Source organism: Pygocentrus nattereri, chromosome 7 (assembly GCF_015220715.1).
Source record: "Pygocentrus nattereri isolate fPygNat1 chromosome 7, fPygNat1.pri, whole genome shotgun sequence".
Classification (NCBI taxonomy): domain Eukaryota; kingdom Metazoa; phylum Chordata; class Actinopteri; order Characiformes; family Serrasalmidae; genus Pygocentrus; species Pygocentrus nattereri.
This window is the reverse complement of record NC_051217.1, coordinates 144,067-160,000: the sequence shown is the minus strand read 5'-3', so window position 1 is coordinate 160,000 and position 15,934 is coordinate 144,067. Positions and strand designations below refer to the sequence as shown.

The 15,934-nt window shown below is 38.2% G+C and overlaps 1 protein-coding gene and 1 long non-coding RNA gene across 3 annotated transcripts in view; both read left to right on the top strand.

Annotated features, from left to right (window-relative positions):
- reln (reelin) overlaps window positions 1-15,934 on the top strand; it is a 224,008-nt gene that overhangs the window by 101,433 nt on the left and 106,641 nt on the right. For both annotated transcript variants that reach the window (XM_037540124.1, XM_017717159.2), the window contains exons 9-13: window positions 3,311-3,407; window positions 3,717-3,957; window positions 6,065-6,210; window positions 8,215-8,366; window positions 8,487-8,602. In XM_037540124.1, coding sequence (XP_037396021.1) covers window positions 3,311-3,407; window positions 3,717-3,957; window positions 6,065-6,210; window positions 8,215-8,366; window positions 8,487-8,602 — 752 coding nt within the window. The remainder of the gene's footprint in view (window positions 1-3,310; window positions 3,408-3,716; window positions 3,958-6,064; window positions 6,211-8,214; window positions 8,367-8,486; window positions 8,603-15,934) is intronic.
- On the top strand, window positions 13,204-15,673 carry LOC119263703. Its single transcript, XR_005130478.1, has 3 exons — window positions 13,204-13,299; window positions 13,693-13,763; window positions 15,423-15,673. It is a non-coding gene; the product is annotated as an uncharacterized LOC119263703 (long non-coding RNA).

Below are 15,934 nucleotides of genomic sequence, written 5' to 3'. Positions count from 1 at the left end.
TGATGCCTTTATTTTGTATTGTCGTGGATAGCCACGTCTCTGTGAGTGCTAAAACGTAGCATCTCTCAATGTCACGCTGAAACTTGATTCGTATGTTCGGTTTGTCTATTTTCTTCTCCAGTTATTGAACATTTGAGAGAAGAATACGAGTGTTGAAGCATCTTTTCCTTGTTCTCGGTAATTTCCCAGTGCATCTGCCCCTCTTGCACTTCCTCCTGTTCCACTGGTGTGTGCATGTCAGTAATCAAAGAGGCAGAGAAGCCAGGAAGGGGCAGCCGTTCACCACTGAGCATCTGTTTGTGTAAAAGTCCAACTTGAGTGACGATCGGATGTTTAGAAACGTTTGTTGATCATATTGAATGATCACAAAAGCAGCATGTGCAAAAACACAAATAAACAGCACAATAAAACACAAGAACTGTAGAGTTTACCCGGAATTCTGCAAAATGATCCTGAAAGTCTAAATGAAAACCCCAGCCAATACATGCAGGGCAGAATAGGCTGATTCTATCTGTTAATAAACATTCAAAAAATATCTCTAAATGTCTTGATGCACCTGAACACGAGAACCAGAAGAACTCTCTAGTTTAAGGTGCAACAGAGCCAAGAACTTAACCAAGAAGAGCTCCCTCAGAGAACCCTCTAAGAAATCCTAACACATAGCAGCCTCACTCCAGCACTGCTTTACAACCCAGACTAAACATTAATCACATCATCAAAACCAGTAAGAATGATTATCTGGAACAAACCAAGCAAAAAAGACCAAAATGGCAAAGAAAGAGGGCAGTCGTAAGTCCCAAAAATACAGTCCAACACACAAAAAGGAAATACAAGAAAAAAAGGCTTGGAGAATGGAGCAGTACCTCACAAGTCCCCAAATAAAGCCCAGGCTTTATTTACTAACGGCTGCTAGTCATATGACAAACAAAACAGGTGCATAACATCAGTACTTCAGAGAAAGGGAATGACGATTGGCTGTGGTTGGTGGATCAACAGTCATGTGATCTCCAAGAGAGTCCTGGGAGTGAGAGTTTGCTAGATTGATGGATCCAGAGGAGGGCATGACAATGAACTATGGTAGGAAATCCCTAATCAATTAATCAAAAAATAAATGCGAACATTAGCATTTCTTTTTTTTCTGTCAAATAATGTATTGCAGTGCAAATACGCCAATACATTTTCGATTTCCATATCATTCCACCCCTAGAACATACTCATCATTTTATGACTGTGTCTACAAAATTTACACAAATTTTGTTTGTGTATATGAAACGATGTTGCTTAAAAAATTAACATATTTGGGCAAGTTGAATACTTCTTTATACAAGCAGCCTATAATTCTTGGCTATGAATGAAATTGTTTATTTTGTTTCCAGCATTTCCACAGTGTTTATGAACAAAAACAATGTTACAACTAACTCAGTAGGATTAATTTAAACAGATGGAGGGGCTAATTGTAACAGTAAAAATCTGCTAAATCGTTGCATAATATATAATTCATTCATGTAATTCTATGTTGCTTGAACTTGACCTGCTTTCCAGCTCAAATACAAAAAATATTAATTATTAAAAATGATTCGTAAAAATTGTGTGGCAAATTTATTTTTGTCCACAATTAAAAGAGCAAATATTAGCGCACTAAACATTAAATATATTTTATTTACATGATATTTATTTTTAGCACGTTTTTGGTGAATATCTAAGTAAAAAGTTCCAAAAAATTGATTGATTGAATGTTTTACCATAATACAGTGTGTTTTCCTTGATGTTTGCATGTTTCTATTATTGGCCTGAGTGTGTTTCTTAAAACTTCAAATTGATAACCTTGATCTTAAGATGATCTTAAGGTGTTTTCTGACACCCATCCAAACTAAACTCCCTGTTTGCAAAGCAGAAAAACAATCCTTAAAACATTCTGCAGAAAGTCAGAAAGAATGAAAGAAAGGAAAAAATAGGAAAAAAGAAACAGAAGAGAAAAAAGAAAAATACATTTTATGAGATAAAAAAAGAAGTGGGGAAAGGAAAAAGAGTGCTGAAGTATGGAAAAAATAGGAAAAAAGAGGAAAAGAAAACAAAAATGAGTGATGAAACAAAGGAAAAAAACAAGCAGACAAAGAAAGGTATGAATAGCAGAAGATGGAAGAAAAAGAAGTGAGGAAGAAAGAAAGTGAAGAAATTAAGGAGTGCTTATTCCACGGCCTCATGTCCAGAATGAGTGCCGTGTCGGTGCTGCACTGTCCTGTTTACTGTGTCTAATGTCTGTTTATCCTATTTATTGTTTCTAGTTTAATTTTTTTTGTTTGACGTCTGCACGTTCACACTTTGTACTCTGTGTTCCCTGTTGCTCCATGATAATTTCACTCCACTGTGTACTCGTACAGAGATGGACTGACAATAAAAGCCTCTTGACTTGTCTTGAAATATGAAAAAGATAAAGTGATGCTGTTTAAAACCCATAAAAATGCTAAAGGCAAGGCAGTGTGCAGCACTAGACTGTCTCAAGGTTCCACCATATCCTTATAAAAGTTACAAATACGTCACTGTTGGGACAGAATTGCCCCTTGATTGCAAAGAATTCTAGTTTTAAAACAAAACTGTGTAAAAGATATTAAACAAAACAGAGCAAAGTAGGACAAAGGTTGCTGGATGCAGCCCTCACTACAGTCAGTCTTAACCTAAAGGAGGAGCAGCTGAGACACAACTGGTTATAATGCCACCTAATCTTCAGCTGTGGCACTCTTTGCTATCTGTAACAAATGCTATAGTATTCAAATTATTTCTAATAATAAACATAAACCATTTTTAATTCCTCCTTTGTGTGCATCTCTGTAGAGCTTTTGAGAACCTTCTCAGTATTCTAAATGGTGCCTGTCTGGGTATCCGACATTTTTAATTTTGATCTTCCTCTACAGCTACAGCTTTGAGGATCTTTCTCCAAAACTCTTCATACCTTTATTGCCATTGTTACAACAGACAGCCTCAGTATTCCCATCATGTACTTACGAACCCCACAGCTCCGAAAAAACTGATCATTTATTTTTATAGCATGACACTGTTTAGACATCAATTATGCATGGCTCGGAAAGTGAAGCGAGGGCTCATTCCTTGGGGTACGAGTGGATCACAGCCAGCCTATGTGAGGAAATGGAAATGATGGGAGGAAAAATAGCTGACACATTATTTCCCTATTTTGCTGCAAACTGCCTCTCTAGGGCTTAGTTTGATGCTAATATGCCTGGCTGTCCAGTTATGAAGTATGATTATGCTAACACTGTTCTTTGTCCAACTGTGTGCCTGTTCTCTTGTTTAGGCTCTGGATCCTGTCGCTTCAGTTATTCAGATCCCAGCATACTTGTCTCCTATAGTCTAAACAGCTCAGACGAGTGGATCACCTTGGATAAGATCAGGTATTTCTCTCTTTAGCTCTCATTTATCTTTTTTGCACTTCTATTTGCCCTAGAATAAAAAAATAAAAACAAAAACCCTAAGCTATCATTATTTTCTGTTATGCAAGTACTTTTTCCACCACTGTATGGAATAATGCTTGATGTGGTACCTGATTATGTACAGGAAATATCAGATTTTGATGTAGACATGGTGTGGTGTTTGTACAACTGAAGTGCATTCCATTTAACCTGGTCTTTGTCTTCCTTCCTTTGTATCCGTTTTACTCTTTTTATTTCATTTCAATCTCTCTCGTTCTTTCTCTTTTCCAGGGCTCCCACAAATAGCAGCACAGTAGTACATCTCTTGCCAATGCCACCAGGCAGTAGGGGAGAGGCTGTGCGACTGCGATGGACTCAGGAGGCTGCACTAGTGTCTGATGGCTATGAGTCCTGCTGGGGATTGGACAATGTATTGCTAGTCAACATGGCTCACAAGCCCACCCTGCTGGAAGACAACCTAGATCCTCTGGATACTGCCAACTGGCTTTTTTTCCCCGGAGCCACTGTGAAGGTTACAATAGAAACATGTTGCTTCACTGATATTGTTTTTTTTTTTTTAATACAATAACATTCCCACAAGCAACTGCCCAAACACACCTTAGCTACCCAAATTTCCTTTTTCTTGTGCATCTTAAAAGGCTAAATGGGATTTTTAGATAATCCATTTGCATAAGCAATTGGGGTCTAATAACAATCATGCAAAAACTGTAGCAGTCAAGAAGCTGTTACTGAGGAAAAATTAATTTAAAAAAAAATTAAAACACCAAAACTGGACTCCTGACATGCAAAGTAAAGTTTTTATGGACTTATAGTTTGAATCAGAGAAGTAACAGAAGGCAGTATGCATGTCGTTGAAGCAATCAACAGACAACTATGAGTCAAGCATGGTAAAGGATTGGTGCAAGATATGCGATGTAACAAGGTCTGAAATACTGTTATATGTTTCCATTTATACTGTTATATATTGCTTTTGATTGAAGGTGTCATACATACTCATAAGTGCAAGGAAATGTGGTAACATTTGCTGTGATTTCCATTTCTATGACCATCTGTCAACACATTCATAACATGTAATAATGCATTCATAAGACATTCTAACGTGGATGTAAATATTTATAAAAATTAATCATAGCCATGTTAATTTATACATCTTGAGTAGTTAACATAATGTATTGTACGTGTTTAACATGTGCCAAAGAAGTCAGTCCCAGCTTGCAGAGTGCTTTATGACTCATAACTGAGAGGCTATTATTTGTTTTGTTCCCTCACTGATGCTAACATGAGCCATTTGTAAGAAGCCTTGGTTTGTCTAACTATCACCACTACAGCAGGGCCAATTTCAGCTAGCGTTCTGTTGGAAAGGCAGTGTTATGTTAGTGCCCAGCTACCAGTGATGGGTTAAATATCAATTACATTATTATTTAGAGGTACTGATCCTCATCCCGGCCACTTCACACTCGGCTGCAAACCGAACCAGTGAAAGCTGAAGTTCACGGCCTGATGTCCCCAATAGGACCACATCATCTGCAAACAGCAGCGATGTGACCTTGAGGTCACCAAACCGGACACCCTCCATCCCTCCGTCTTATGATGTATTTAAAAAAATATGAAATGATTAACAGAAAAAAATGAAACATCTGAACTGTACTTAGAGGGGTCCCTTGTCCCCTTTAAGTTTCCTTCTGTTTCTAATAAGTTCAGTCAATGGTTCATTTCCAAGAATTAAGACATTTTAATAGTCTGATGCATTTCGATCATATAAAAGATTAAATAATCAGTGCATCAGTTAAAAAGGTGGAATGCAAAGTCTGCAAACTTTGTTTTTCAAATATGATGTAGTCCCATCACTTAAAGGTGTCATGGTAAATTGTAGCCAGTCATGTGTAGTAAAAGCATTTAAGAATGTATATAGTCAATCAGATTTCAAATTATATTGTGTTTTAAATTTAAATTTTGAATAGCAAATCAGTTGATAGTCAATAGATAATCTGTTATTTCTTTTCACTCAACCCATACTTTGTTCTTGTGTTTGTTTGTTTGTTTGTTTATAGATATGAGTTTTCCGTGCAAACTCCAAACATTTAAAATTTCATAGGGAAATGAAATATGGAATAGGTTAATGAGCGTATTAGGGCCTGCAGTGTCAAAGAGGAATTTAAATATTTTTTGTAACTAGATGCAAAAATACAAATTTGCATTGATAATTTCAGTAATTAACCTTCTTTCTCTTGATGCACATTTAGCATATCTGTACACTTTAGCCATGGCAGTATACCCCTTTATGTAATTGCTAATATAAAAAATCACAGAAGAATGTATGTCATGATTAAAAAATATAGAACTGGGATAAAATAGAAATGCTGTGTTTTTAAACCCCTATGATGAGGTTCTTTCCTTGACATAGAAAAAAGTATGTTTATCAAATTACAGATTAGCAGTATTTTGAAATACTCCAGATTTTTTTATATTGTACAATAAAAGCACAGTGTACAGGGTACGTGGGCTCATTAGGGGCTTTTCCCTTGTATTACACAGGTGTTTGCAGGTTATTAATTATTTTAGATCTGTTAAATTCATATTAATCTACTTTAATCTACTCTTTTCATTCTTTTTATCAGCATGCTTGTCAATCAGAGGGGAACTCGCTGTACTTCCATGGTGGAGAGGGAGTGGGCCATAGTTTTGCTTCTACTCGGGACATTGATCTCCACCGGGAAGAAGGACAGAGCTACTGGGAGGAGAACTTTGAAAGTCCCCCCAGTGGGTAAGTATCAGCCATAATATCATACAAGAATCAAAATTAAAGATGTTTCTCATAAAGGTGAGCTTTGTCATTTGGGTTTAGAAATGTGCCTGTGCCAAATGTCATCTGTGCTTGAAGGATTAGGGAATGCAATTGTTCTCATTTTCCCTTGGGTTATATCAACTGCTGCCTTCAGAGTAACTCTAGCAATATTCCTATTTGTACACTGTTAGAAATAAAGGTACATTTTTTGTTGAAGTTCCAAGCAAAATAAATGTACCCTCAAGGTACAACAGTCATTTTAACAGTGATGGACGAAGTACACAAATCATGTACTAGAGTTAAGGTAGAGACCCCCAAGGTAAAATATTCCTCCAGTAAAAGTAGTTCCTCCCTTTAGACCTCCACTGGAGTAAAAGTACTAAAGTATTTCCCTTCAAATGTACTTAAGTATAAAGTAAAAGTACTAAAAGAGTAATTCTGGCTCTGATGTCCTGTTATCATTTTTATAACCAGACTGGCTTCATGAACTCATTTCAGGTGAAAGTCCTCCAGCGTCTCTCTTGGTAAACCAGTCTTTTAATAGAACGTCATTAATTAGTGACGCTGACGTCTATTAAAATGATCAGAAGCACAAAACACTGAAGGTAAACAGTTTCCATCAGGGAGAACCGAGTGGCTCTGAAATCACTTTTTACACACAAGCAAAGTTTCAGTTTCAGATTTATTTACAACTTAGTTCCAAGTTTAAGTTGAATAAAAACTGGCTTTAAACTCAGGATCACAGATGAGCTCCTTTACTATGTTGATCTGTAGGCGTCTGTTCATAAACATAAACCAGCCCAAACTCATTTACTATAAAATGAAACGGTGTTTGTAGAAATTCAGAAAAAAGCCGCGTCAGTCTCGACTGCATATGTGGACATATTTCTATATTGAGCTCTATTTACACAAAGTTAGGTTAGTTCATCATTTATGTTGAACAGACTCTCCCAAAGTTTTACGCTGCTGCGCTAACGTTGAACCGCGTGCTGCACTGGGTCGGTATGACCAACAGGTCAAAACCAGCTCTAAACAAAGTGACCGCTGGGCCCTGATTGGTGCTCTGGTTTTGCGCTTCTTTCGTTTTGACATGTTACGTTTTTATACACACAGAAACCAAAAGGAACGACTGATTTCTCAAAATGTAGGAGGAAAAAGTCGGATATTAGACTCTGAAATGTAGTGGAGTGAAAGGAGAAAGTCGCCCAGAACGGAGAAACTTCAGTAAAGTACAGATATACACAAAATTGTATACAAGTAACGAATTACATGTATGTACTTACTGTCCACCACTGCGTTTTAAGGTTTGATATTGTATCTTAAGTAACTAAATGTTTTAAAAAGAACAATAAAAGAAAAAGCCTGGAGATGGTGTGGGGTCAGTAGAAGATATAATTTCAGTGGTTTATGGCGCAATTATATTCCCTGACTAAAGGTACTGAGATGTCCCCTTGTGGGTGCCACCCCAGTGACAGAGGGGTACTGCCACAGTGACAGTTTTATATCTTTTTTTTTTTAATAGTGTAATAATGGCACATAAACAATGTATTTTATGTATCATCATGTATTATAATACTGTGTATTATCATTAAAATTGATAATAGTGGTGTAATAACAATATAATAATTCAGCAGTACAGTAGCAATTGTAAAAACACTTTCAAATGTGTAAAGCATAAAGTTAAAGGCATAGTGAGGAATTTGTGGTGTGGAAAGATGTTGTTAATGATGACTTTGCTCCAGGTGGTGTCATTAGTGTGTTAGGTGTGGCGCACAAGCTGTCAGGAGTGCCAAAAGGAAGCTTGTGTCATCAATGAGGTCACAGGACCATGAATTGTTGCCATGTGTCAGTTATCACATAATCACTGCTGGTCAGCAATGGAGTCAAAGCCTCTTCCCCTGTTTAAGTTACTGGCAAGACAAGTTAATGTATAAAGTTATGTACTGATAATATTGAATTACAGACAAATACTTTGTTCCTTAGCTGGGACATTGAGGGGGCAGTATATGGCACTCAGTGCGGGGAAATTGAGTCTGGCTCAGCACTAGTGTTCCTTGGGGATGACGTGAGAAAGGTGTGCACTCCCTACCTGGACACAACGTCTTATGGCAACCTGCGTTTCTATTTTACTATGGGTATGGATTTCTGCATACATTACTCATATAAATCTTAATACATATGATTGCTTCTGATAACTAGAATTTAATTTAATATGAAATGCTTTGTTTATGTTTTGTGTGTGCTGCGTATGTTAGGTGGTGGTGAGTGCGACCCTGGAGAGTCACATGAAAATGATGTTATCGTCTTTGGGCGGTCACAGGGAAGAAGAGATCATGTGCTTTTGGACACACTTCCTTTTAGTGCCTACAGGGTAAAACTTTTCTTACACACCAAAATACTGAGTCACTTAAGTAGTAGCCTGTCTGGCAATGTGAAGCAGACTAGAAGGTCTCAGAAAGCACCACATGATGCCATGTTATAATTCAAATAATGTTGTAAAAGTGATTGAAATGTACCTGGAAAGGGTTACAAAGCCATTACCAAGGCTCTGGGACTCTGCAGTGAGAGTTATTTTGGATAAAACTTGAAACAGTGGTGAACCTTTCCAGGAGTGGCCGGCCTACCAAAATATTACCACGAGTGCATTGATGACTCATGCAGGAGGTCTCAAAAGAACTCAGACATACATCAGCAAAGAACTGAAGGCCTCACTTGCTTCTGTTGAAGTCAATGTACATAAGTCCACAATAAGAAAGATGCTGGGTAAAAATGGCATCCAAGAGAGTTGCACGGCACAAATCACTCCTGACCAAGGAGAACACAAAGGCTTGTCTCACATTTGCCAAAAAACATCTTAGAAGCCCCCCAAGACGTTTGGACTAATATTCTGATGGGCATGGACATGGATCCTACATCTGGTGTAACACTGCTTTCCACTATAAGAACATCATCAAGAGTTAAACGTGGTGGTAGTGTGATGGTGATGGTATGGTGGTGTGGTGGGTAGCGCTGTCACCTCACAGTGAGGAGGGTCTGGGTTCGATTCCCTGACCGGGTGACCGGGGTCCTCTCTGTGTGGAGTTTGCATGTTCTCCCCGTGTCTGCGTGGGTTTCCTCCGGGTTCTCCGGTTTCCTCCCAGAGTCCAAAGACATGCAGTCAGGCCAATTGGAGATGCTAGATTGCCCCTGGGTGTGAGTGACTGTCTGTGTCTGTCTGTCCTGCGATGGACTTCCGCCTGAAGACTGCTGGGATAGGCTCCAGCTCCGCGGGGGGGCCGCGACCCTGACGGAGAAGCGGCTTAGAAAATGGATGGATGGGTGGATGGCATTAACTCTGTCACTCTCTCAGAAAATCCGGAAGGAAGAATGCTCAAAAACCCTCCAGTTGGGCTCCCGAGTGCCGCAACGGTCTAAGTGTTGGCCATATCATCAGGATATTGTGAGTTCTATCCCTGGTGAGGCTACAGTCGTCTGTAGCCGGGAGTCCAAGAGAGCACAATTGGCCTCGCTCTCTCCTGGTGGGTAGGATTGCCGCCCTTCTCCTCCCATCACTCAGTGTGATGCAGGCATCTGTTAGCTGACGTAATGGATCTGGCGGTCGGTGCTTTCCTCCGAGCACGTTCGGCTGTTCCGTGACGTCGCGTGAGTGGCAGTTTGAAAAGAAGCGGCGGTTCCTCAGGTCTCAGAGGAAGCCTGTGCTGCCTTCACCCTCCTAGCGTTGGTGGCATCGTGTGATTGGGGGAGTCCTAAGTAGCGGGTGGAATTGGAAACAACTAAAATTGGGGAGAAAATCGGGTAGAAAAAAAAAAAAAAAAAACCCAGTGTAGGCCAATTAAAACAATTCTGAAGAGAACACTGGGCCAAAATTCCTCCACAACAATGTAAAAGACTCACTGTACGTTACCACAAATGTTTGAAGTTGTAACTGCCAAGGATAGCACATCCTTGTAATCACTTATTAGGTTTAAGGTCAATTACTTTCTCACATGGTTTTGGATACATTTTCATCTTCAGTAAAGGGAATGATCGTTTAAATTTTTGTTTTAACTTTTGTTACCTTTATCTTATATTAAAATTACTTTAATGATCTGTAACATTTGAATGTGACAAATTAGCAAAAATAGAAGTAACTGCATGAGGGGCAAATACTCTTTCACAGGACTGTATACATGTATATATTTTTTATTGTATACTTTGTTTTTACTTACTGAATCTATATTTTAGCATACTTTGAAAAAAATGTGTACTTCATTTGGATGGGCTAATTTGGCACTGATAATGTACTAAAATATAAACTGTGCTTATTTTTTTGATAAAACTATACCTTTACAGAGTGGGAGCATGTGTTACCTTGGTGTTAAAAGTATATTTATATGAAGTGTGCTTAAAAAATATGTTAATTTTACACAGAAACAGTGCTTCATCAAACTATGCATACATTGAAGTGTGCTTTATGTTTCAACTATACTTTCACAAAACAAGCATTTATTTCTGTGTTAAGTATACTTGAAAAAGATCAATTTTGCATTGAAAAGGTGCTTCAAAAATTATGCCTACAAGGATGTGCTTATTTAATGCTATTACTGTATTTTAACAAAAACAGCATTCATTTCTGAGTTAAAACTGTGCTTTAGTGAAGAATACTTTAAATATTAGTTTGTTGAAAATCTGCTTACGGTGAACTGTGCTGATTTTATACTAAAACTATACTTTAACAAAGTGTTTCTAAACTGTATCTTTTCTCTATTTGTTAAGCTTCAGTGAAGTATTCAGTATATTATTAGTGCAAAATGTGATGTCTAGCCATATAACATTTTTATATTTAAAGTACAAGTACTTTGGGGGGGAAAATATGTCATGTCTATCAGATGTTAGGGTACTCACATCAAAGAGAATTCCTCTGTGATGTGTTGTTATTCAAAGTAATAGATTTTACACTACCTGTGAAATTCTAACATTACTTTCTCTTTTGACAAAGTATACTTAAGTAGTGCTTACATGGGAAAATCCAGATTCAGGATCAAAGCGGTCCAGGGTCAAAGAGCCAACACGGATAGATTGGGGAACAGACATGATGAAAAGAAATATAGACTAAACACACAATGGAAGTCAGCAGAACAAACACCCAACAATACAAACAATACAATATAAAGAAAACAAAGACCAGCAAAGTAACAGGGGAAAACACAGGGCTTAAATACAGAAACAACGAGGGTTAACAAGACACAGGTGGGTAACACAGGTGAGAACAATCAAGGGCGGAGTCTAGAAACAAGGGGGCAGAACAGGGAAGAAACAAAACAAGGTAGCAGATGGACAAGACCAGAAGATAAACACAAGCACATGGAAGACTGGGAGGGGCCAGTCGTGCTCTTTAATCACATGATTCGTATACATATTTTATTTAAATAGTCCAAATATGTAATTAAAATATTTACAAATACTCTACAGTTTTTTTTTGTAGAGCCATTTTTGTTCTTTTACTAAATACATGCTCAGAATACCAACATACACTGTAATACACAGATTTTTAATAGATGCACGTTGATGACTATGTTAATAATAGGATTGGATTACCTCAGTGGTTCCCAACCCTGGTCCTGGAGAACCCTTTGCATTTTTAAGTATTTTTTAAGTGAACTGTGTCTGCTGGTGCTGTGCCTGGTGCTCACGTGATCTGATGCTGCAGGAATTCAAACAATGAGCAAGTTTCTTTTTTCTGCTCCAACACCATGGCACAGACTGCTGAAGATGACAGACTTTCATGGTAAGCTATCTTAAAATGAAGTGCGACTTAATGTACCCCTGTACTGACTGTCCATGCAGCTATTTTTTGTGTCGATAAAACAAATTTTCTGTAATGTTACTGTGATTCATATTACTAGCACTGCTTCCAAGCCTCCCTGCTCTCAGAGTAAGCTAAGTTTGTTAGCTAGCTAGCTGTAAGTCAGACATGACTTCCTGAAACTGATTATGAAGGCATGAAAGCTAAGAGTACAAACAATACTAGTTTGCTGAAGCTTACATCTGTAAATAAAGCAGTCTACTTTCTTTCTTTCTTTATTTATCTCCACCTTGAAAGAGTTCCGCGCCTCCTGGACGGCTTTACTGTTGCTCAGACCTCTCACATCAGAGCTTTAACGTTTTATTTGGATCAAAGGGATAAACTGTTAAATATTTCATGTGTTAAATTCAAATGCAGCTTTGCGTACTACTCAGTTATACTTTTAGAAGTTATTATTGAATTATGCCTATGCGTTTTACTCAAGTTATGTTTTGTGAGGCTAGACAAGGCTTCTGGGAGAGTCTAGCATTAAAGTAAGTCTGTATGTAATAGTAATACTTTTACTTGAGGAGTTAAGGTAATCTCTGATACTTTATTCTTTTTATTCTTCCTAGTTGCTTAGAAAAAAGTGAATATAGTATAATGTGTTAAGAATGTTTGTTTGTCTTTCCCTTTAAGAAATGTATCATCAAAATTTGAACACTTATTTATCCATGCATCACTCTGGCTTGATAACTTCAGTCAAGGAGCGTCCATTGGGATATGGTAAGACAAAGCTTTCAACATTGACCTCATTGACCTCATTGGCAACATTGACAATATTGACATTTTTAGATGCAAAGCAGCTTACAGACCTGGCTTTCTTTACACAGCAGGGTAAATTGGTTTATTATATCTGACCAAATAAAACTGATCCAATCTGATTTGAATGGTCAGACTGCTTTTGCTTGTATGTCCACATTATTTACCGTAGTAATGAGTGCATACACTGACTAGGTAGGAGCAAAAAATGTATTCGACTGCAAAAATGTGCAGAAACATAAGTGGATCGAAACCCAACTAATGATGCTGTGTGTCCTTGTTTAGTCATGAGAGATGATGTTTCAAATAACTTTTCAGTTTTTTTTACCCACCAGTTAACTTTACGGAATAAAATCTTCAATACTGTTTTGTACTATTCAGAGTCATGAAATGGCAGCAGCTGGGATAGGCTCCACCCCCGCCCCCCACCGCCCACATGGATGAATGGATGGATGGAAATGGCAGCAGTTTGCATAGTTTGGGTAATGTGATATCGACAGTTTGGGATTCATTCCCATTCATAATTATCAGCCTAATGTTTGAAGAATTGTTTCTAGAATCATGTAAATGAGGTGTCCAGGGGCGTTTAAATTGTATTGAATCAAAAAATAACTACAATTATTTTATCCATAATGTTCCATTTTTAAGTTTGCTTGCAGGCTATTCAAATTATTAGAGCTTTTGGAGGTTCTTATATTGAGTGACAGTTTCTGATTGAAAGCTGAAAATGGTAGATGGCTTTCTTGTAACTTAATTGAACACTGCTAGCTGCTAGTTATCTCTAACCTCAAACACTCGCTAGAAATGTTTTACCAAAATGAGCAATGATGACTGCACAAATACATGGGTAAAAACTTTTCCTCTGTTATTATTAGTGCACACAAGATCCAGAAAGCTCATGGAGGAGAGGAAATGCACACTGAGCTTGCGATTTACTCCCAGACAGGTATGTATAACTATTTTATTCAGCCACTTACATGCAGGAAAATTTGGGTTGCAGGCATAGTGTCCAGTTATATTTTAGGTGTGGCCAGAGCAACTCTGTGTACCTCTCTAACTCCCTTAACCAAGGTATCTGTTTGTTGTTATTGTATTAATTCAACATAACACTAGCATCAAAATGAAAAACCTTTGATATATCTTCTTGAGCACTGTTCTCCTGTGTGCAGTATTGCATACAACCATCCTGTAGTGTGAACATTGTTGTAGTACAGTATCTCACAAAAGTGACTACACCCCTCACATTTCTGCAAATATTTTATTCTATCTTTTCATGGGATTTCATTAAAGTACTCAGTGTGCAGCTTGTATGGCAGTTTAGATTTACTGTCCTCTGAAAATAACACACAACCGTTAATAAATAGCTGGCAGCACAAGTGAGTACACCTCACACTGAACATGTCCAAATTGTGTTCAAAGTAAGGCAGTTGTCATCCTGGAGGTGTGTTTGGGGTCGTTATCGTGTTGGAAAATTGCAATGCGGTGCAGTTTCCAAAGGGAGGGGATCATGCGCTGCTTCAGAAGGTCACAGTACATGTTGGAATTCATGTTTCCCTCAATGAACCGCAGCTCCCCACTGCTGGCAGCATTCATGCACCTCCAGACCATGATGCTACCACCACCATGCTTAACTGTAGGCAAGAGAGTTGTCTTGGTACTCCTCACGAGGGCACCACCACATATGCTGGACACCATCTGAATAAGCTTATCTTGGTCTCATCAGACCACAGGATGTGGTTCCAGTAAACCATGTTCTTGGACTGCTTGTCTTCAGCAAACTGTTTCTGGGCTTTCTTGTGCGTCAGCTTCAGAAGAGGCTTCCTTCTGGGACGACGGTCATGCCGACCGAGTTGATGCATTGTGTGGTGTATGATCTGAACACTGACAGGCTGTCCTCCCACCTCTTCAGCCTCTGCAGCAGTGCTGGCAGCACTCATGTCTATTTTTAAGCCAACCTCTGGATGTGATGCTAAACAAGTGGACTCAACTTCTTTGGTGGACCCTGGCGAGGCCTGTTCCGAGTGGAACCTGGAAAACCGCTGTATGACCTTGGCCACTGTGCTACAGCTCAGTTTCAGGGTGTTAACAGTCTTTTTATAGTCTAGGCATCTTTGTGGAGAGCAGCAATTCTATTCCTCACATCTGAGAATTCTTGGCCATGAGGTGCCGTGTATGAGCAAATTGTACCTTAAACACCAAATTTAACAGCCCTGCTCTCCATTCAAACCTAGAACCTTGTAATTCTAGCGAGTCACATGACACCAGGGAGGGATGACGACAAAATTGGGCACAAATAGGACACGTTCAGTGTGAGGTGTACTCACTTGTGTTGCCAGCTATTTAAACATTAATGGCTATGTGTTGCATTATTATCAGAGGACAGTAAATCTAAACTGCTGTACAAGCTTTTAGTTATATCCAAGTTTCATTTCTAGTGTTGTCCCATGAAAATATATAAGAACATATTTGCAGAAATGTGAGGGGTGTACTCACTTTTGTGAGATACTGTATATTAGCATCTTTCTAGGTAGATCTTTCTCTTTCTGAATTTAATTCTTGTTTGCATGCCTGCATTCAGATGAAGTTTTTTTTTTTTTCCTTCTAGTGGGATAGCAGCGATATGGATTTTTCAGCACTGTCCTCATGAAACATGACTGTCCAGCACAGCACCAGGAACAACCAAACCAGAGACATTTAAGACACTGGGCATACTTTAACATTTGTCAGGCCATCACACTACTGATGACTATGACTATGTTTTTACCATTGCGATTTTAGGAGAAATGTTTATTTGAAAAATATGTGTAGAATTAAATTTTGAGGGAAATAGATGAAACCTTTGAAATGCTTAATGTTACAGTATTACATACATACATACAAGTATTTTACAAGAAACATTGTGTTGTAAATACTGTACTTGTATTACTGTTAATACATTAAGTACGCTGTTTCTAGATTTAATCCCTTTGACCATTTTGTTTTACAAATTACAAAGTATAAAATAAAGGCTCATTGAAAAAATTTTTTCTGACCTTGAATTATATGTTCTGGTACAGTTGTGTTGGAAGGTCACACAGTACTGCAACTAATGTTTTTGTTTTGTACTGCAGGTAAAAT